At 39.6% G+C, this 22,975-nt stretch overlaps 1 protein-coding gene across 5 annotated transcripts in view; it reads left to right on the top strand.

Moving 5' to 3' along the window:
* The first annotated feature begins 502 nt into the window (after nucleotides 1-502).
* Nucleotides 503-22,975, top strand: part of CBLB (Cbl proto-oncogene B) — a 128,154-nt gene continuing 105,681 nt past the window's right edge. The window contains exons 1-3 of one of the 5 annotated variants that reach the window (XM_042031631.1): nucleotides 503-637; nucleotides 1,565-1,723; nucleotides 11,336-11,586. In XM_042031631.1, the coding sequence (XP_041887565.1) occupies nucleotides 1,577-1,723; nucleotides 11,336-11,586 (398 nt within the window). In that variant the 5' untranslated portion in view covers nucleotides 503-637; nucleotides 1,565-1,576. Of the gene's footprint in view, nucleotides 638-891; nucleotides 1,119-1,198; nucleotides 1,393-1,564; nucleotides 1,724-11,335; nucleotides 11,587-22,975 lie in introns of those variants that run through there. The other 4 variants (XM_042031627.1, XM_042031630.1, XM_042031632.1 and 1 more) reach the window with 4 other exon arrangements.

Here is a 22,975-nt window from a genome sequence, read left to right on the forward strand (position 1 = left end):
TTAACACACTCGAAGCGCTCCCACAGGCAGGGGTCCCACAGCCCCACGAGGGGAAGGACGGACACACTGCCACAGCCCCTGCAGACCCCACAGCCAGGGACAACGTCACCATCCCCATGAAGGCAACCCCCACCCGGCCCCCATCACCCCCAAAGGTCTCAGGCTGCCCCTTAGCCAGCGCCACCAGGTGGGACCGGAACCCCACCCCCCCTCGGCCCGGTCGCAGCCAGGGGCCGGCTCTGCCATCACTCCCACCCCTGCCGGCCGCTCCTTCCCGCCCCTTCCCCACCCCGAGCCCTCTCCCGGCCGCCGCCCCGCCCCGTGCCCACACCCGCGCCCATTTGCTGGATGCCGCGTCAATCAAGCGCGGCCTGCCCTTGTGATTGGCTGTGGGGCGGCAGTGTTCCCGCCCCCGGGCAGAGGGCCGCGCTGCGGCGCGGCGCGCAGGCGCGCACGGAGTGTTGTCCTGGGGGTGGGCATGTTCCGAGGAGAGGAGCGGCCGCCAGCGCGCCGCGGGGAGGGGGCGGGCGCGGGAGAAGGAGCGGGGTCGCCGCCGCCGGGGAGCCAGCCTCACTTCCTAGGAGTGCGGGGAGACCATAGCCTGCCGGGGGCTGCGAGCGGTGCCACAGACAGACCTGTGCGTGTGCATCTCTCTCTCTCTCTCTCTCTCTCTCTCTCTGTCTCTTTTGCATGTGCCTGTAGGATTCTCCACACACGCGCGCACATTTCCACCCCCCCGCCGGGCGGGCTGGGCTGGGGTCCGGGAGGGCGACGCGGGCGGCGGGGCAGTAGCTCTCCGCTCTTCCCCGTGGGGCAGCGCTCTCCCTCCCGCCGCCAGCAGCAGCCGCACGGGGCAGAGTCCTGCGGGGCGGCCGGCGCGGAGCCGGGACGGGCGCGGGTGGCGGGGCGGGATGCGCTCCGCCTGCTTCCCGCGGCACTGAAGCCGCCGCGGCTGGAGGGAGGAGAGCCTCGTCCGGAGAGACGCTTCGCCTGTGCTCCGCTCCGCCGCGGGCGCTGAGGAGCCTCCCTGCCGCCGCCTGCTCCCGGCTTTCCCGGCGGCCGCTCTCGCCCTTGGCACACGGCCGTGCGGTGCCAGTGTGTGCGTATGCGTGAGCCAGGTCCGTGTGCGTGCAGCTGCCCCCGCCTGCCCTGCGGGTTCCTGCCTGCCTGCCTGCTCTCTGCGCTGCCTTCCTGTGCTCCCTCTTCCCGCTCCTGCCCCCGCTCCGCCGCGGCCTCTTTTGTTGTGCGGTGCCGGGCATGTGCCCGCGGCCGGCGGGCGCAGGGACCGGCAGCGGCGCGGCGCGGAGCCGGGCGCGGCTGTGTTCCCCTCTCCCGACTGTCGGTATTGACAATAAATCCGGGATCGCTTCTGCCCATGTAAACCTGGGCCAGGTGGTTTTACGCTGATTGTCATGAAAAGTTAAGCTTGTTCCTAAACGTGCCCTGATCTTGCCCTTTCCTGCCCGTGGAGAAGGAAGTGTTGCCTCGCAGGCTGCGGCGGGTTCTATGACAAGATGTTTTCGGAGCACCTTGTGAGCCTGTGTTTCTCTGTCGTTGCGGCCAGCTTGGCTCCCAGATGGCCAATTCCCTCAACGGCCGGAACCCGCGCAAGGGACGGATCCTGGGCTTCATTGATGCCATTCAGGATGCTGTGGGCCCCCCCAAGCAGGCAGCTGCCGACCGCAGGACTGTGGAGAAGACCTGGAAGCTTATGGACAAAGTGGTGGGTGTCTCTGTGTGTCCGTGTATACACGGTGAAGAATGGGGCTATTTAAATAGGTACACATGGGCAAAACAGCTTCTTCCTGCAGCTCTGAGTGCTGTGCTGCATGTGCCTCGGGACATAAGGGGACTTATGTTTTAGGTTATTTAAGCATCATTTGTCTTTTTATTTTTTTTTTTTCCTTTTCAGTGGCCTCTGGCTATGTTTTTTTTAATCTTGGTTTGTGGAAGGAAAACAAATGTGTGTGTTTGCCTTAGGCTATTGTTATTTTCAGATCCTTTAAAATGACTCAAAGTTGAAGAGCTGTCCCAATCAAAAGCTGCTTAACTTAGACTCGTAATCACATATTATCTGTGTTTCGTGTTGGATCACACTGTTAGTCTGCAAACAAGACCTCTGAAGTATTAAATGTCAGTTAAGCTAATTGTCCTGTGAGTATGTTGGTGATGGCAACATAGATGTGTTTGTGCTTTTAGGAATCTGCGGGGGGACTGGGGGATGTCACTCTTGTCAGTTTAGTAAACAGATTAGTATGGCATGCCTAACTTTTTAAGTATGTGTTCTGCATTTTAATGACTTACGAGTACGTCTACTCTTAATTTGGAAACTAGAAATACACTATGCTGAAACTAGTTTTTCAGGAAGTGGGGGGATAGGCTATAGCTTTTTAGCTCTTATGCTTCCCCTCATGAGCCTCGTACATTTTATTTAGTAGTCTATGAAATGACAGCTTGTATCATGATTATCTAGGGGAGTGCCTTACCAATGGTAGGAACAGTTTGATTGTAACATGGATTGCTGTTCAGGAGATTCAGACACTGTGCTTTGCACACGGGGTGATACTTAAAAGCTTCCTCTTGAAACTTCTGAGCAGTGAGGATTACTACCTGTTGGCCTTGGGTCTGTATGGCAATACAGTTACCACTTTTTAACTCAGTGGTTATTTGTGACTTAGTGTAACTCTTTGCTTTCCCTGTGGCTCTTGTAAAATAAGATGTTCAACATTTCTTAATGTTCATCATTAGTTATACTGGCAGGGTGGAGAGTATTTTATATAATATGCCTTTACAAGTGCTTAAGTATTTTTTAAGTCCTTGTAGGCTCTTTTTTGTTGCTCCAAGAACAGTGTTTGCATTTCCACTGCATTTACTGATAGTGATTATAAACTGAAACCCCAGCTTTGATAAAAATGGTTATTATCACAAAGACTTTGTTGACATTTGCCTGTCAGTGGTCAGGATGCTGTTACTAGTGAGGTCTCTTGTACTAAGAAGTGCAAGTATAAATACTCAAAAGTAGGTACTCTTCTTCAGTAGGAGGAAGTTTTCAGCTTGGAAACTAGGAATTTGGTTTGTTGTTGGAACCGCATGGGGAATGCATAGCTCTGTTTTCCCTGTGTCAGGCCTTTTACAGATCTATATAGTATGGTTATACCCTGGTTTGTTTGTATAATCACAGTTACCAGAAAGTCTTTACCCTACTGCTTAGAGTTCTGGATTGCTTTCACTCATTGAATACAGGATAACTGTATTTGTCACAGCCCATCAGAACAGCCAGGAAGGCCTGTTTGGTAGAAGTCACTGGAACAGCTGGACATTGTGCTGTGCTTCCTTTTACATTTTACTGGATAAGTGTCCTCAATTTGGATCTTTAATGTATCCTCTTTAAGCTGCTCTCAGTTAATCAAATTTTATTTCCAAATTGTATTGAAGTATACCAGACAGGATGATGTCATAGTGTGAGAATGCTCTAGCTTGTTGCTTGAGTTTTTAGCATTTGGTACTTGTACTGAAAGGGTGTTTGAGCAAATTTAATATCCTGGCAAACAAATTTAAATCTCATAGCTTTGTGTGGCAGTAGGCACAGGAAGGTAATTTTTTCCTCTGTCTAGATCAAACCCAGGGATTAAAATCAGAAATAGAAACTTGCTCGATCAACTGTTGTTTTAAATCCCATTTCTGGAGTGTGTCCTATGACTGATTTCTGTGGTGGGTCACTGATCAAATGAGTACCTAGCGAAGGCAGTTGCTCTGCCAAGTCAGTGGGGTGGTACCCATAGTAAGGCTGTGGCTTGGAGGTCTGTTTTACTTGTTGTAATAACAGTCATTATGCTTGTTTATTCTTTAACTATGGTAGCTGTGATAACCATCTTACTGCTGCAGTAAGGTAGCTGAAGTTTTCTCCCATTCTAAAGATGTTAAGAAAATGAAGAATGGAAGCAAAGCAAAACTATCATCTTGACCAAACAATGAAAAAAGAGCAGCCTTAAAAACTAGCAGCAGAGCTCAATAATTTCTGGTTTGCATTTTTTTCTTTCTTATAATTGCTGTCTTTCACCTTTCTTTGATTTCTTTCTGTAATTTTGTCCTCTGGCAGATGAGGCATTCTGTATGAATTACTTGTTTGCAACAATAAGGGATTAACTAATACTACAAACGTTCCTACCCTATCAGAACTGTACTATGAGGGTGGTTTTGTGGTGTATGCAAAAATTCTGGCTACCTAGACACCATGCAAACTTCTTTGTGTGGAATTGGTTATGTGTCCTGCTTTCAAATTGTTCAGGTTTCATGATAATACCACTTTGCCATGGGCTGATACTTTAGGTTGGAATAGGCAGAATATTGCAGTTCTGTTGGGGAGTTTTCTCTTTAAACTTTTACTACCAGTCTGAAAATAATAATGGACTTTTTGAAAAAGAGTTCTTTAGCAGGAGAGAATGTTGGAATAGTGCTCCTGCTTAGAGCCTTGTTTGTAAAAGTCACCGTAAGCAACGTTCTTGCAAGGAATTAAAAAAATCTGCATGTAGGTAATCAGTGAATGTAAATTGCTATCTGTCTATATATCTTTCCTTTTTGTACTTCATACACTGGAATCTGTACTTTTTGTGGTTTGTTGGTATGTCTTAAGTGAATTTACAATACTAACTGCATTATTAAAGGGAAAGCAATGGTTAGCATCAATGTCAGGTTTCCCTACTGCTTTTCTCATGGGTAAGCAGTAGCTTTACCATTAAGAACCAAAAATACTTTGTTTAATTCCTGTGCAATGCAAAGGATAATATTTCTTTTATGGTTTAGAAGGCTAGCCTTTCTTTCCAATGCTAGCATTGTTTGAGAAAGTTGACCACATCTTTCTGGACTTGTAGGAAACAAACTACTACTTTTAAAATATGATGTATATTTTAGAAAGTTTCTATCCTGTAAATAAATGAAAAATGAATATTGTTAACAAATAACTCAGGTCTTCCTTTAAACTGTGTATAAATGACATGAGATTTTTTTTTTTCTGAGATTGTAAACCTAATGGTTTTTAAAACCTAGACCCTAGCCATGTATTAATATTAGAGAATAACAGTATGTCGAGACTAGCCTTGGGAGAGAATTACTACTATGTAAACATTGGAGTAGTTAGGTCAGTTTACTGCTTGGGCTATTTAGAGTTGTCAGTACTGTTTTTTCACACTTCACTCTTGTGGGATTCAAACTGAGAAAATCATGACGCATTCTGAACAGGATTCTTAAAACAGGTATATTTCATCAACTTTCAATCACTTTTCATTTCTCCTATGCATTGGGCCTGGAAATAATTAAATTTTCTACTATGAAGATTAACAATATTGCCTAAACTATTTGGGTGCAATGTCATGGCCCACCAGTTGCTTGACTCTGACTGTATAAATGGGGATGGCATTGATTTGCTGTTTAGTAATTATTTAAGAGCAAACTAGAGTGCATCTCCAAAGCTTACACTATTGACTTAGTGAGTAAAAGCTGTGTTACCTCTGCAGCTTAATATTGTGGTTTTCTTTAAATTAACATCTGTCAGCATCTGAGTATAAAGAGCATGGTAGCTGAAACTGTGTGTGCGAAGCTTCGTGTAATTGATTCTACAGTCAAAATTGGTAGGAAATCTTATGTCCTGCACATGCTGCTTATAGAAAAAGAATACAAAATTAAACAGAGAAACAGAAGCTTCTCTCTTTCTAGTTGGAAGAGAGTAAAATCACCCTCCAAAGTCAACTGTCCTTGTGTGTCTGTGGCATCAGCATTCTTCTTGTTTATTCTTCCCCTATGGAAACATATGGCTCAGTTGCAGTGTGGTAGCTGTTGAGCAAGCACTTACTGTATTTTCAGGCAAAAAGATTGGTGTTTGGGTCACCTTTACTTATATTCTCATGAGAGCTTTATTTATGCGCAAAATCAAATGCGTTGCAGTTAAGGTAACTTCAGGCAGGAAGAAATCTGTGTCGAAGAAGCATAATGTTCAAACTTGGACCATTTTCCTTATTAGCCCCTCCTGATTAAGTTTTTCAGAATTCATTGTTGGTTGCATTGGATGTTGTGGATTGCTGGAGAAGTGTTACGGTAACTGCGGAGCTACCTTTATGCTGTTTGTGGTGTGTCAAAGCGTTTCCTAATTCTTTGACTGTTTTGTACAGCATGGCAGGAGATGTTCCTTCAGTTGGGCGACTTGGAAGTGTGGTTTTGGAAGTGTGTGAGCACTGATGCTTCAATTGTTCTAGTCCATTCACTGCAGCTGAAAACAGTGTTTAGCGGATGTCCTACTCATTAGATACTGTATTAGCTGAGTTACTTTCCTTGTATTGTCTTAGACTAGCATTAGGTGTTTAAACAGATTGTGTTAAAGCTGCTATACTTTGCTTGAACAAGGGTCCTTTTGTCAAATGAGTCAAGGGCTTTCAACCTTGCTTTAAAAAGTGTACAGAAGATAGTTTTTAGCAAGAAATTAATTTGTCTATGTACAATAGGCCTCCATTACTCTAATCTCTGATGAGGCTATGAAATAATGCCTTATAATTTAAGTCAAATATCTTTAAAAGTGTTATGGGTAGTGGCATTTATTTTAGATAGGGGTGGGGGAGGAGAGGAGGGAAGAGGGGGGTTAATGTTCTTTCTGCAAAGGAACTAGAGTTAACTTGTCTGGAAGTTCCAGAGTTAACTGTTTCAAAATCAGTTTCTGGTAGATTAGGGTATCGCTTCAGTTTTCAGAGTTGCACTCCTATTGTTTCTGTGATTCTGGATTAAGTACTTGGATTTTCCCTGAGTGTGAGCTCATGAAAGGAGCTTAATTTTGCCTCAGTTTGCCTCAATAAGAGCTATTTTTTACTAACTTGCGTACTTCTTTTCATTTTTTACACTGAGTGCCTGCTAAATATATACATGCTTACTTCCAGTCATAACAATACAAAAATCACAGAGTGATATGATTCATGTCCTCTCCGAATGTGTTGGTGTAAAGTGCAATATAGCGGTCTTTACTTTAGGGGTGTTGGGGTTTTTTTTGTTTGTTTGTTTTGAGTTCTGTTTTCTTTTGAAGAAAGGTCTTGGCAAACCTTTTGCGTCAGCAGGTGTCATTTCTTGTTGCTTACTTTTAATTGTGAACTGCTGTGGTATGTGTCAGGACATCCTGACTGGAAACCATATGGTTTACCAACCATCTCTTTACAGACTTCCTTTGAAGCCTTGTGTACTCTGTGAAGTGAAGAAAACCCTATACTACTTAAGTGGATCACTGACTTGAACTTCGTATTAGTATTTTTTTTCACTTATAGTGCATAAAACTAATGAAGGTGTTGATGAATTTTGTTTGGCTTTCTTAAAAGCTTGTTCTAAAATGGAAGGTCCTGGTTATGTGCCGTATTTCTCTCTTCAAATTCAGCAGAAAGTGAAGCCTTGTAAACCATCTTGTATGTAATGACGTGAGACTGAGGAAAACTTTCTAGAACTTCTGAAAGAGAAACTAGTTCTTCTCTATAACTGGATATTCTTTTTGTATATGGACTGACTGTTGAAAATACAGCAACCAGCATAAGCAAATTGCTTTTTCTTGTTCTAATAACAGGAATGGTAGTTCTAGTATAAATGATATTTTAATGGTATTTCTAATACATGTGAAATCACTTATATTTTGCTTGTTGGCACATCTGATCGAAAAGATAAACTTCAGAAAGATAATTAATTCTTTGTTCATGAGATTTAAGTTAGGATAAATAAGTAATTCAAAATTACTGGAGCCACCTCTGCTTGTGGTCTGCTCTCATTGCTGACTTTTTTTCTCTGAATAAACATTTTGATCTTCAGATTTTTTTTTTTCCTTGTACTTGTTACGTCAGAAAGTTGTAAGGCCTTATCAGTGACAGATTTGTGTCACCTGTAGTTCATCTTGTGAAGAATGTCAGTCTGGTTTCAAGTTTTCACTAAATCAGAAGTCACAGTGAACTCAAAGTTCAGAGGGAAAAAATCTATTTTTCATAAAGATTTTCACTTCTGTGTTTGGGATTCCAGTTCTTCTAACTCTTCTACTAAAAGACATTCATGTATGTCTCTGCATGGATGATTTTCAGGTCTGTCTACACATGTAAGATTCTTTGCCCATGTTTCTGAAATCTTCTTAGAGAATTCTACCTGTCAGCTTAACTTCAGTGCTTTTCTGAGCTTGAAAGTATGCTGTCATATCCAACCTTTATTCTTTGAGAATGCTGCTTTAGACATCTCCTAACCCACAACTGGGGCCCTGTTGTTCCTTTTTTTTGTTCTGATGGCCTTATCTTTATCACATAAAATATAAACAAATTATTTTCAGTTTCAAGGTCTCTTGCAGTTCTGGATTGCAGTTTCCAGAATTCATTACCAGTCAAGAGATGATCAAATACCTTTATGCTGTACTTTTTTTTTCTTTCCTTCCAGCTTCCAGCTCGTTCTGAACTTAAAGGAATTCCTTTATAAGCCATTAAATTGAGAGCTTGCTGTGAAACTTCGCTGTTTATACCTAGAAATACCAAACTGCTAGTGTTCAGTGTCTGAACCACTCTTCAGCATGTTGAACAGCTCATGTATTCATACTTGCCTGCTTTCTTTTTTTTTTTTTTCCTACTGAGGTGTAAATTTCTCTGGGATAAGGACTGTTCTACAACACATCAGAAGGCTTCCTGATGTATCACTTGGTCTAAAAGTTGAAAGAATAATAGAAATTACTATAATAACAATCAGTGAAATGAGGAGACCTATTGTGTCATGTTTTAAATACTGTTTTGAATGGTGCTTGACTTCTTAAAAGCTTCGTAGTGCTTGACGTTTGTCCACTCTATCTCCACTTTTCTAACTATGACCCCCTGTTACCTCAGTCTAATTGCCTGCTTGTGTTCTTGTGCTGTGTACGTGTCAGAGGGTAAGAAACTATTTCGTGTTTGTTTTGCTGTTTGGGGTGCATGAAGGTCTGTTAGTGGCAGTAGTCTTAAGACAGTGAATTTCTTAATGGTGTAGATGTAGAAATTGCAGGAGAGGTCAGCAATAGTGATAGAGCTTTGAGTTTAGAGAGCTGAGTGTTATAGGATACAGGCTTGTTCCCCTCTCACCCAGAAATGCTCAAGACTACTTTTTTCAAGTTGATAGATGAATAGATGATAGATGAATTCAGCAGTATTAAGGTGTTTTTATAAACTCATTAGCTACCTCAAAAGAATGCCAAAGTCACTAATATATAATGTGGCAATCTCCAAATGATGCCTATAAAACTTTGATACCACATGGTCTTAATTCTTTTATAAGTATTTGCATCTGTACAGATGCACACATATCTAGAATGTGTCCCTATGCAATCTTTTAGCTGAGCCTGAATAGCTCAGTGCACCAGCAGTCAAAAACTACATGTTAGTTTTAGTCTCTCTTCTTTCTAGAACAGAACATTACAGAACAGACTATCAGAAAATTTAGATAGCCAGGAGACAATTCTGATCTTGTTATGTTAAGGATGTGTAGGAAACAGTGAGTACTTTTGTCTTCCAGAAACGTTTTCAGTGGAGACTAGATTCAAATAAAGGTATTTGATTAGTCTGAACTTATTCTTTGAGTAATATACATTCAATTAATATTTATGCCATTTGGGATCACAGTGTTTCCAAGTCCATTGAGATGTTTTCTTCTATTTGGTTTAAGTGACAAAGTTTAGTTGTGAAGGGCTACAGGGGTAGTTTCTCTGAGGCATTGCCAGAAGCTTCCCCCTTGTCCTATAGATATAGTGCCAGCCAGCTCCAAGATGGGCCTGCTGCTGGCATCCCATCGGCAGCAGTGGTGCCTCTGGGGTAATGCCTTGAAGAGGGGAGAAAAGCTACTGTGCAGAAGAAAATTGCTGCCAGGGAAGAGGGGAGTGAGAATATGTGAGAGAAACAACTGTGCAGCCACCCAGCTCAGTGGAAGGGGAGGTAGGTGTTCCAGGTGCTGGAGCAGAGGTTGCCCTGCAGGTTCACAGTAGAGCCAACATTCACTGTAAGCCATAGAGCTCCCCATGCTGGAGCAGGTTGATGCTTGAAGGAGGTTGTGACACCATGAGGAACCTGTGCTAAGACAGGCTCCTGGCAGGACCTGTGCTCCCATGGAGAGAGGAGCCCCCACTGGAGCAGGTTTCCTGGCGGGACTTGTAACCGTGCAGAGGACCCATGCTGGAGCTGTGTGTTCCTGAAAGACTGCACCCTGTGGAAGGGACATGTTCTAGAGGAGTTCATGAGGAACTGTGGTCTGTGGGAGAGACTCATGTTGGGGAGGTTCAAGGACGACTGTCTCCTGTGGGAGCAAGGGAAGAGTATGAGGGGTCCTCCCACTGAGGAGGAAGGAGTGGCAGAGACAAGGTGTGATGAACTGACCACAGCCCCCATTCACCATCCCCCTGTGCTACTGGGGGGGAGGAGGTAGACTGGAGAGTAAAATTAGGCCCAGGAAGGAGGGAGTGGTGGATGGAATGTGTTTTTAAGCTTTGGTTTTATTTTCTTGTTACCCTAATCTGATTTGATTGGTAATTAAATAAATTAAATTCCCCAAGTAGAGTCTATTCTACCTGTGACAGTATTTGGTGAATGATCTCTCCGTGTCCCTGTCTTGACCTATGAGTCTTTTGTTATGGGTAGGGGAATGAGAAAGAAGCTTTGGTGGACACCTCCCCATCCAGCCAAAAGCAAAGTACTGAACTTCTATTCCAGCCAGGAGCTGAAAAACAATGAATTTATAATATTTTGTTTCCTGGTTTACAGTATCTGTTTTTGAGTGACTTTAAGTTTCTCTGTTGTAGCTAATAACTTTTGGACCACTGTCACAGTTCAGACCATTTTCTTATGTGCAGAGCATTCAAAATTAAATTTCCCTAGGGTCTAAGAGGTTATATTGTTAGATAGAGAGCCAGCAGATGACAAAGTAATTTATGTCAGTTCTTAGTAGATACTTAAACATCTGTAGGTAAGTTAACCTGCAGCAAACAGATCTGTATGAAAGTACTACTTTTGGCATTTGTTGCATGCTGTGTTTTGATATGTTCCTTAGCATATATTAGACAGGAAAAGACATACTTTAAGGGCAAACCCACAAAATATGTAGGTAAGCTTGTTTACTCTTTATAGATGTGACAAGATTAAGTCAAATTCTGCCTATTTTGACATTAGAGACTATGCTGGAATTTCACAGAATATAAATGAAGTAGGATTTAATTCTTTTGGACTGGAGGTTGGAGAAGTATGTTACATCCAATAACTCTGAAGATAACAGATGAGTTTTTGTCTCAATGTATTTCTTGTCTTTTACATTCTCTTGTTTTTGCTTATAGGTAAGATTGTGCCAAAACCCAAAGCTTCAACTCAAAAACAGCCCACCTTACATACTTGACATTCTACCTGACACTTACCAACATTTGCGACTTATACTGAGCAAGTATGATGACAACCAGAAACTCGCACAACTCAGTGAAAATGAGTATTTTAAAATCTACATTGACAGTCTTATGAAAAAATCAAAACGGGCCATAAGACTCTTTAAAGAAGGGAAGGAAAGAATGTATGAGGAGCAGTCACAGGACAGGTAAGTGAAATACTTAAATATGAAGTAGACTGTCTGGTCTGTCTGCATTCTTAACAGTGTTGTCTGCAGCCATTGTTTTGACATTTTTAATTATTCAAAGAGCAGAAATATTTATTGCTTGGATTCATTGACCCTGCAGGTCAATCAGTAATTTGCTGGGTTTGTTTCACTGTATGCTCTTATCTGTCATTTTGTGACCTTTAAAACCAAGTGCATTTCCTTCATAAAACATTCATTTCATTGTAATTACTTATTCACAGGGCTTACAGTATGTAGTTTTTCCTGTGGTAGAGAGAGTGACTGTTAACTTGGATTGAGCTTGACCTTCCTTCCTACCCTGGTTTCTTAAACTTTGGGAACCATGATGAATATTGACTTAGGGTTTTCACAAATGATGGAATGAAGCAAAACAATGTTCATATTTTTCAGGTATTACATGATGTTATGGTAAAGTAATGATAATGTTAGTTTCATTCTGAGAAACCTTTTCAGAAGCCTAATGGATTCTTGATTTGCAGTGGTTCAGTTTTTAGTAAAAGGAATTAACGTCCACTTTATCTGCACTCTTGGTGGTAACTGAAGAGGTTTTTAATATTTGATTTGATTACCTAATATTTTAAAAAATAATATTTCAGGAAATTCTGTGCAAGAGCTGCAGTCTTGTTTTGAGAAGAGGGGGATACAACATTGTTGTGGCCATTAGTCTTTGCCTTGTGTGGTATAACTTTAGATGTATTCCAATGAAAGAGATTATGCTCTTTCTGAAGTCTCCTCCTTTTACAGGAGATAGTGGGGAATGAGAAATCAAGTGAATGGAGGATTGAATTCCTGCTGTTCTTTCTGTCTGCACCTGAGCTCGGAGGCAGGCATGGTTGCAGTGTAGTTCTACAGCTGGTGAAATTATCAGTAGAAGCAGTGAAATGTCTACATTCTTGTACATGTCACTGCTGTTATGTTTGAATTAGACATATGTTCCTTCCAGATCTTTGGCAATGATTACAGCTATTCAGTCTACTGTGGCAGTCTTTTGGGCTTGGTAGGGTGTCTGAAGTTTGCTTGACATCTAAGGAATTTTTTCTTAAAGAACATAAAGACTGTCCTGTTATGAATATACTTTGGCAAAAATGCTCAAGAGTAGCAAAATGCACTGTTTAAGATGTTTTAGTGATGAGTAAAGATTTTAATGTATGAATGTTTTTTGTGTTTGAATTTGCAAGTGTGTAAAGCAGTGTTTTCACTGTTGATGCATTCTTACCAGAGCCCCTGAAAGAGTTATCAACACTGAGCCTATGGCTGCCTATTTTAAGCCTCCCATTTGGTATAAGTAGTTGCAAAGGAAATACAAACTTGTTATGGTAAGGGAAATTTGACAGAAGTGGTTGAATTATATAAGCAGATTTTATTTTGACTTACCTGTGTTGTATGAAATCCTAATCTAATTACAGGTTTGCTTAAAGTTAGCAAAAATTAAAGGCAGTTTCCATGTCACTTTTTCAAAGTACTTGCTGTAAGCTCTGTACAGTCATTCAGGCAGTATCTTCGTAACTATATCTAGTTGCTAGAGTTGCTTCTTTCCAGTTACCCGTTTCATTCCTGCATTAGGGTAACAGTGGTGATAGTAGGATGTCTTCTGTGAAGCACAGAGTTTTTGAAGAAGGTGTAGTTAGCATATTTGCTGTGTGTTTGTTTGGGCCGTTCTTATGAGATGGTGGGAGAGGAGGGGTTTTAAAACAAATCATATTAAGGAAGTGCACTGAATCACAGTAACTATTTCAGGCTTTTAAAATTAGTGTTTCAGAAGGTGACAACTATCTTATTTTGCCTAACTGGTGGAGTTCAGAGCTTGAGGAAAGGAGTGTAATAGAAATGTTTTTCTTGTGTTCAAATTGTTAGTTGTGTTTCCTATACAAATTGCATTCTGACTGTCAGACTGCTTAAACGAAAAAACTGTAAGTATTAGTTCATTAGCTCATGACCCATGTAATTCCAAGTAAAAGTCTATATCTTTATGATTTCAGTGCATCCTCTTTCATGTATTGATGATGCTTAATCTGTATCTCTGTCCTAGTTTTAAGTTGAATGAAGGTACAGTTGTTTGCTGAGCCATATGACTAAGTATTTGAGCACTGCAAAGCAGTGCTTCAACATACTTGATCATGCTAATTCTTGGTAGCTTAGCAAAAGAATTGTTAATGTGTTTAGCTTCTTTGCTTCCCCATATGCCTGCATTAACCTTATTTGTTAGTATTATAATGTAATTGTAGGAGTGATCATTTAAAGATGATATTTTTGAAGATGCTTCTAAAATGACTGTCAAATTGAAGTAGTCAGTTTGTAGTAGAAATATTGGGAAATAGTCAATTTTAAAAAAAGGCAAGGCAGATCTTAGTGCCTGAACAGTTTCTGTGGTTTTCAGTCTTATTCTGTACTGGTTTCTGGATAAAAGGGCATCATGGAAAAGAGAAATGCTTCATTCTTCATAAATTTGATTGGTATAATTTTAGCCTATTAGCATTATTGACTAATCTTCACTTCTATAGTGATGGTACATTTAGGATCCGGTGCCAATATACATCTGATTTTATTTGTGTGATGACACCAAAATTACTCTATTGTGAGTAATTTATCATGAATTTTAGTTTTCAAAGATCCTGTGAATGAATTTTAGTTTTCAAAGATCATGTGGATGAAACAAGTTAGAGAAGCAGCACTAATGCAGTGTAAGCTTTTGTTTTAGCTATTTGTACATAATCTGACTGGCACAGCATCTTGTTTCCATATCAAATGCATATGATAGCCATTTAAGAGTAGTTGGTGCTGTCATTCTGTATTCTGTTGGATGAGTCTTGCTAAGAAGGGAAAATAGGGTTTGCAAGTTCGTTTCTTGTCCTTAACTGCATCTATTTTCTGGGTATGGTGTCTTCTACAAAATTAGGTCCTTTCAGTGTTCTTGTTGAATGAAGTAAGAGATAATGTCCAGTAAGTTTTGTAAAGTGTACTGGATATAGGCTGCATAAAGTTTTTCTATGAATGAAGTAATTTTAAGATCTTTTTGTCACAAATGTTACTTTTTAAAAGGTTATTAACACAAGCTTATTAGAATTACTGGTTCAGGCTTATCTACTCTTAAAATGCTTTCCGTGTCTTTGAAGGTTTTGGGGTTGTCTTTTCTTTTTTTCATTCCTTTTCTTTGTGCCCTTTGTTGGGAAGTAAACTAAAGCTGGAAAGCATAGTTTCTGTGAAGTCCAAACTTCCTTTCCTCTTGCTGCGTTCCAGAATTATGCATTCAGAAAATATAAAAACTTTGTAGAATGGCAGTTTTTGAGACAAATGTGTTAGCCAGGTGTAGAAATCAAGAACGTAAGTTATAATAATAAGACTATAAGAAGAATAAAATGGCAGTGGGGAGATTACATTTGGATTCGTTCAAGGTGCTGGACATAGCCTTCAGTTCTTACTAATGGAGACAAGTGGGAGGTTTCCTGTGATTTCCTGTAAATCATATCCTTAGAAGAATATGTCTTGAAATGCAACTTATTCTCTGACTTAATATTGCTTGCCTTCTGCTATAGGCCCTTTATATGAGGAGAGGCAGAAAAGTATAAAACCAGTGTGTATACTTACTTTTAATAATCTCTTAAAATGCTCCTTGGTTCAGCCAGAGTTAGTTGGCTGTTTGTTTTAAAGGGTATTCCAGAAGTGGAGGATGGAAGGTGGATATTTCCTAAGTAGTGGATGGTATGGATGAAGATATCAAGAGGAGAAGACTTGTGATGGTTTTGTGGTCAGTGTAGAAAGGTGTGCATGCAGGAAATGTCAAAGAAGTCCTTCAAGGTGATCACAAAACCACTTCTGTTTCTGTCTAGAAAGTCTTACTAAATTCACTTGTGCATCTGGCCATTTGGTGTCTTGATTCAAATGATGTATTTCGATATTGTACAGCTTGTTTAAATGTTGGCACAGAACTCTTATATTCTCAAGTCTTCTAAGGAGGTCTTGTACCTGCAATTCAAACGATAGATCAAGTTCTCCTTTGTTACTGTTCATGTTGATTAGTGGGTTTATAGAGTATTCCATTTCTCTTCCTTAAGTCTGTGTTGACAACTGAGATCAGTCATGGTTCTTGGATCAACACCTTGAACTGGCACATTAAAGTACATAACATTCTTTCTGCTGCAGAAATTTCTTTCCCATTCCTCCTTATCCTGAAAGTACAGACTTGATGAGAGGGTAAAATAGTATCAGGATGGGTGTCAGGTGTGCCAGCTGTAATGCAGCAGCCCTTTGTGTACTTCTGTCCTGTAGTAAGTGTGAGGTAACTTACCCTGCTTCCTTGAATTACTTCCTCTGTATCACAACCTTGCTGTTTTATTTACAGGAATTTAGGAAGTTTATAACTTAGCTAGCCTCACAACTTGTTTGTGTCTCCAGGCAGAGGAGGTTTTGTTGATTGTGGGAAGGATCAGGAAGAGTAAAGTTTTATTCAGGATGATTTTGTTTGGAGAAGTTAAGATTGTTTTGGCTGACTTCTTTTTGTTTGACAAACAGAATGTACAGATTCAGGAAAGGATGTTAATAGCCCTTTTCATAGAGCCAGTTTTGGCTTTGGGTTGACATCACAGAGATAACTTGGTAATTGTTGAATAAAAGTTATGGGCTCCTTGGTATCCTGTGATTTGTTCCATTTTCCAGGCATGTTATGTAGTTTTTGCTCTCCAGTAAATTCCGAGCTAAGACACACCTACCATCAGTCTATTGCTTAACCTGATATGTAAACCCCTAAACTTAAACTGTCTCAACACACTTTAGAGATATAATATATTGACTGTTTTACTCTAATCTTGCTGAAGCTGAAAGGAAAGTAGTGTTTGTTTTTTCCCCTCTTGTATTTATTTACCTCTATTTTTAGATGACTCCTTCACTAGATTTTTAGTAAAAGAAGTTGCCTTGCTCTCCTTGAAAGTCTTCTGGAGTGTTGCTCCTGTGCTGTCCCTAGAAAAAGGAGGGCACTTTTCTCTTTAAATATATAACATAAATAAGGTAATTGGGAATGGAACTTGGCTACAATAAATAGCCTCTAATAAAGAGGCTTTTTCTAAGGAAAAATGAGTGCATGACTGATTAGATGGGGCTGCATGGGAGGAGGAAATGCAATGAATTTTTTTTTTAAGCTTTTATGTTACGGTGAGAATTTCCACCCTCTTCTCCCCTCCTGCTCTTTAAATGTGATGTAAAACCAGATGTGAACCAAACAGCTTTAATAAACCCTCTGGTGTACCTGACCCACATGAGTAGTTGAGCTTCAGTGCGGATCTGGTGGACCACAAGGCATTTGCTATTTTTGGTTATAGTTTAAATTAAAAAAGGAACGTTACACAAACACGCTTTTCAGACAAAGAGACTCTTGTTGCAGAGGGCAGGTGAGAACGCGTGGAGGTTACAAATGGTAGAGCAGTATTATGACAGCTTGTTCTCAACATAAATGCAAACAGGCTGTGTGACTGCAGTTGTTGTAAGGCAGTATTTAAATTTTAGATTTTTTTTATCATCTTCACTACTTGGGGGTGGGTATTGTCAAATGAGAACAAAGGAAGTATTAGTACCAGAGTTACTTAGAGGCAACTATTTATTCAGATTGCAGAGGAAGACAAGGATTTTGAAACCACAAAAGATGCTAATGAAAAAATAATGGCTTGTAAATTCTTATAATTGATTTAGATCCTTGATTCATATCTAGTTGTGTAGAGGAGAGAGATGTGCATTTTGTCTTTTTACTCGTATAAAATCTAACAGCATTTTGTATGCTAGTGCAAGGTCTCTTTCAAGCATCATCTTACAAGTAATGTGGTGTTGACAGTGATGTCTGGGTAGAGTTCAGCTGTTTGTAAGGGGATATATACACAGTCTGATATTTTCCTTGTTGTCTTTTGTATAATTATTTATGCCTGTGAAAGTGTGCATGATGCTGTTCCCAAATTTTAAGGTGCCATACCATTTATACGCAGTTTGAGCAGGTGTGAAAGCTCTCAAAAAGTGCAGTTAGGGGAGTCAGTCCTTCAGGCTTCCCATATATTAGCATATATTCCTTTATGATAAACCTAATGGTAGTTCTACTGCTAGGATTATGCAATGTGACTGTTGCAGTGTCTAAACTGACACAGTTTTCTATATGATTTCAGCTCATCTTTAGAGCATAATATAGGATGGCACAATGAACTGGGGGAAATAGGTGGTTTTTTGGACATACAGTGCTTTTGATAAGAGATCTCTGGAAATACTCTGTTGCAGTGAGGATACCAGTACCCATTTCTGGTCTGCAACAGCTCTGTCTCACATCCCTTCCCCATACTTGCCTGCAGGGTCTGTATAGGGAACAGCTGTGCTTGTGGGGGTGGGCCATGGTCACCATCTATTAATAAAGCTGTGTTCTTAGGTGTGATAAAGCCCAAGTCAGCAACTTTGGGAACTTTTTGAAGAGCAGGCACCACTGACTCGTGAATTTAGCATGTAGAAAGGAAGGCTCCTGTAGGGCACCTGAATGCATCTTTCATAATTCACTTTTCTATGCGCATTTGATTTTTAGAAAATTTGGTCTCTGCTTCCCTATGTCAGAAGCATTCTATATTCAGTGATAAGGTATTTGTTTTAGGATGCCTTCAACACTAGCCTGCATGATGGAAGCTGCTTGCCATGCAAACAGGAACACAGAGAAAGTTTATAGAATAAAGGGTCCGTTTTTATGAAATGTATGCCTAACCTTATAAGCACATCTAATTTTATTTTCAGGCTGTAAAAATAAATGGTTTCCTTTTCCTAATCTTCTGTGGCATTGTTTTCCATTAAAAATTAGAAACATGAAAGAATAAAAGTCTGCTTTTATTCTATAAAGAAATGAAAAAAACACTTGGGAGTAATCACTTTCAAGTGCTACACTTGCTGTTTAGTCAATAGAAGCTCTTTGAAAGTAAAGTAAAGCCAGTTTATAAAAACAAATGTGCTGTGGTGGTAATCCTTTTTTCCAAGGAATGCTTGATCAAAAAACCAGCCTAGAAGACATGCTTGCTGTGTATCAAACCAATAGTAAAGACAGTTTCACTAACCTGTAAAGAGTAAGAAATAACCTTCATGTGAAAAAGTGGCAGTATATATTTTGATTAACACAGCTGAAGTTTTAGTTCAAAACAAAAATTACAGAGTGGGATATTGATGGAAAAGCTGATGGATGGAACTACCCTATTCCATTCATTAAAATTCAGGATGCTAGGGAGTACTTTGATAATGTCATGGAATTTTAAAAATATGTTGTGATCATTTGACCTAAATTTTTTTTCTTCCTATTCTGTCCTTTGCTTCGGTATTAACAAAGTTAATTTACTTGAACCCTATTAAAAATAACAGAGTTAATGTAATTATTTAGCAAGTCTTTTTATCAGTGGCTGCACGTTTGCAAGCTAACTTTCTCTCTAAGATTCTGCAATAATACTGTGCATGCTCTAGAATGAGACAAAGCTTTAATATTGTTAATAACAAGGAACAAGGGTTTGTGGTTAAAAATGTAGGTTTGCTGTTGTCTGCACAGAACAGTTTTGCTGCTTGCAAGATGAATATATTGGCACGTTTCATTCTTTTATATTGAGCCATTCCAAATGATTTTAAATCATGTTTTCTTGAGAGCTAGTTTAGGAATATAATTTGCTTGATTTGAAATAAAATGTGGTATTTACGTGAAAGCCTGTGCAATGAATACAACTATTAAAAAAATCCAAATAAACAGGGTGAGTAATACACAGAAAGGACCAAGAGTAAACTCTAAAAAGAAGCACATCTTAACACATAGTACAAATGGAAAAAGAAGTTAGTAAGTGAATTATATGAGGGATAAAACTTCCTGAGCAAGCAACCAGGTGACTATCATCAGTGTCTTGTTCGCAATGTAGATGACTGAAAACATATATAATCTTTCTGGTTTGAGTGCAACCACGGTATTCCTTATTGAAATGTTTTTATATTTGTCTCTAGCATATGATAAAACATTGAGTACTTTCCCCATCATTTGCTCAGATTTCATGTTGGAATTAAAGAGCTGTTCTGTCTCATAATGGAAGATTTTCCCCGTAATCTGTTTCATTACCTAATTTTTAACATTGTGTGAAGTGAAATACATATTGAATAGTATATCGACTTTATTCTTGCAAATACCTCGGCAGATCAGAAAATTGGTGAAGAAGTAATTGCTTGTTCATTTCAGTACTATTTGGTCATAATAATTATTACTTCTGGTGTGTCTGATGTAGAGATAGATTTAACTGTATTTCTTCCTACTATGATATAAGACAATAAACTAAAGAGGAAACATAGAAGTAGCAGATGCCTAACAAACACATTTCTGGGGTACATGATGAAAGACTGTAGTACATGGTAGTGTATGGATTGAGCTAAATTTAATTTCTGTATGGGTAAGCTTGTTGTGATCTCTCTGTAAGAGGACTTTCATTTATAATTCCTGAATGCTCAAACGGTGGAGATGTAATTTTAGCCTAGTATCTGATGCCCTGTATATATCAGGACTCAACTGGGGACCTGAACAGCCCACTTGTTGAGCTAGTCTTTCACTGTTACTAGCTAATTTTTGGCAAGCTGTGACTCTACAGAGGGAGAAGAATTTTGGGGAAAAATTATTAAATTTAATTTTTTTATTCTACTTGATACCGTTGTGGGAGAGTTCACAAAACAGATTTTTTAATAAGATAAACCGGTGAAATTATATGGCTTTGAAATTTGAAGCAACAATAAAAAAGAAAATGATTCCTATCTTCTGTAGCAAAAATGTGTGAAGATCACCTTATTTATTCCACGTTTCTTACTCAAAGTTATCACTAGTAATAGTTTGAGCCTTACTTTATTTTGTCTGTATACTGAACAGATGTGTCTGTAGAAATAAAATCCACAACCATATCTCATTTTAAATATTAGCCCCAGTTTTACATCTACCTTGCACAATGCAAATGTCTCCTGGTAGGGAGGAATACCGAATAATAAGCTATGGAAGTCTTACCAGCTCCTGATTAGCTTCTACTTTCGTCTCTTGAGCTCCAATCCAAAGTATTGCCCTGTGTCTGTTTATCTTGATATAACCAAGAGTGGAGAATACCAAGACTCTTGCAGAAGTACTTGACATATTGCAGGATTGGATTAGACATGGCGTACTGATGGCAGAAAGAAAAGGATCCATGGGCTTGTTTATAAGTGAGTAAAATAAGGGTGTCTTGCAAATGCTGATTAATTATGTTTGGGGCCCAGTGTTCACCTTTTCTTTCTGGTATCTGTTGACTAACTTTCATTCTTGGTTTAGGAAAGATACTCCCCAGTTTAGTGTTCCCACAAACCTCAAACCACACACTGCCACTCCCTCGCCTCCTCTTCCCTCTCCCTCTGTGCTGCAGCAGGTTGAGGAGGAGAATTGGAGGCACAAAAGGCAAAGATAGGAACAATATACTGGAAGCAGCAATGTGGTAAGAGAATGAACAGTAGCAGTAACAATATTAATAACAAGAGTGTACAAAAGGAAGAGTGCGGAGCTTGACCTCACCGCAGCCATGTTCCCTCTGGCTCAGGACCAGCATTCCCACCACTCTGACCAAAAGGCAATGACCTGAGGTGGTATGGAACAACATTGGGGTCCTGGCCATGCCCCCGTCCTAGCTGCTGCAAAAAATTAACCCTGCCCTGGCTGGAACCAGGACACACATTCAAAGAAGTGAAACCTAGATACTTAGTGAAACTTACATACTTAGAAAATCTGTGATTGTTCCCTGGCTCGTGCAGAGGATTATTCTGTGACAAATTCTAGTCTTGATTACAGTAAGAATAAAGAAACATTTTAATCAGCTTAATTTTTTCTTTACTCTGTGCGTGTGCTGCCCCTCAGTAATGTTTTGAAGGCTTTTACTAACCTCTTTATTTGTCCTGAAAAAAACCCAAACACCTTCATTGGTTCTATATCAGAAATCCTCTTACTTTTTAAGAGGTGATGAGTTAGCTTGTTAGTTATCACTCTTAAAATATGACATTTTGGGCAGTACGGTATTGTTTAAGAAATGACTACATGTGAAAAAATTTGCCTCCCGTTACAAGTTAAAGGGCATTAATGTGAAACAGACAAATGTATTAGCATCTGTTTTCAAATTGTTCCAATGGAAAATGGTCCTTAGCCAACAGAATATTTTGCGAACTCAGAGTTGATTCTGAGTCATGAATGTCTGTCATGGGAAGTATGAAATGCAGGGTCAGTAATAAAACGTCTTGTATCCAAGAACATTTGTTGGAGCAATGTCTAAATTTTTTTTAAAAGCAGTCATTAATTGATGAGACAAGTGTATATCCTAGAGCAGGCCTTGAATTCTAACTGCTCTCTAGTGGGAGAGTGTGAAAAGATGAAGAGAAGCACCTTCAGGTGTTTTCATGCCAACATTTTGAACACTGTATGGGGCTACAGAGAATTAGTCATTGTGTAACTTGTAAAAAATTAAATTACTATGTTACCAGATTACTTTAAGGTTTAGTATCAAAATCCCTGAGCACTGTTCTTGTTTTTAGAAAATGCTTAGTTTTGACAGAAGAAAAATAATTTCTTTGAAGTCAAAGTTGAAAGTTTCAGCAAATGTGATATGTAAGCCTTCCATCAGTACATTTAGGATAGAGCTGTGTAAGTTGTATTTAATACTCTATAAATGTCATGCATGTTAAAGGAAGATATAATGCAACAAATAGAGCCTGAAAATACTTCTGTTTGTTCAGATATACAGCCTGTGGTGAAAATCCTGAAGTGGAGAACCTGTGTTCCAACTGTTGTTTGTCATTAAAAATGATGGCAGTCTCTGTTCAGAACATCTGCTTGCCTAATGTGCCAGCAATAAAGGAGATGTCTATGTTATGTTAACTTAGCTTGTTTTTGTCTCTTCATTTCTAAGTATTTGGTTTTAAAATACTAGAAAAAAATGAATCTTTTTGTAGTGAAATATTCTAGCTTTCAGCTCTGAAACATTGTCATAGGAAAAGCATATATTCAGTTGCTGGGTCATCTCAATAATGCTGAGTTGGTCATAATGAATAGTCTGTGTCTGTATTTTTTGTTCAGTTTGAACACCTATACTTTAGTTAGGTTTTTTGCTGGTTGCCTGAGTCGTAGTAGATCACTTACATCTAAGTATTACGCCATTTAATTTACTGTACAGCACTTCCAGGTTTTTCTAGAATTAAGAGTAATATTTACAGTTACATGCTTTTTCACTATAGCAGCAGAGTAATGGCAGGTGATAGGAGTGCTGATAAAGGCTTGTGTTTGTTCTAACTTCATAAGAATTTTTAATCCACTTCATAACTGCATCTC

The sequence above is a fragment of the Corvus kubaryi genome, unplaced genomic scaffold (genome assembly GCF_017639235.1).
Source record: "Corvus kubaryi isolate FWS band 111438036 unplaced genomic scaffold, C.kubaryi_AGA036_p1.0 37341, whole genome shotgun sequence".
Taxonomy (NCBI): Eukaryota; Metazoa; Chordata; class Aves; order Passeriformes; family Corvidae; genus Corvus; species Corvus kubaryi.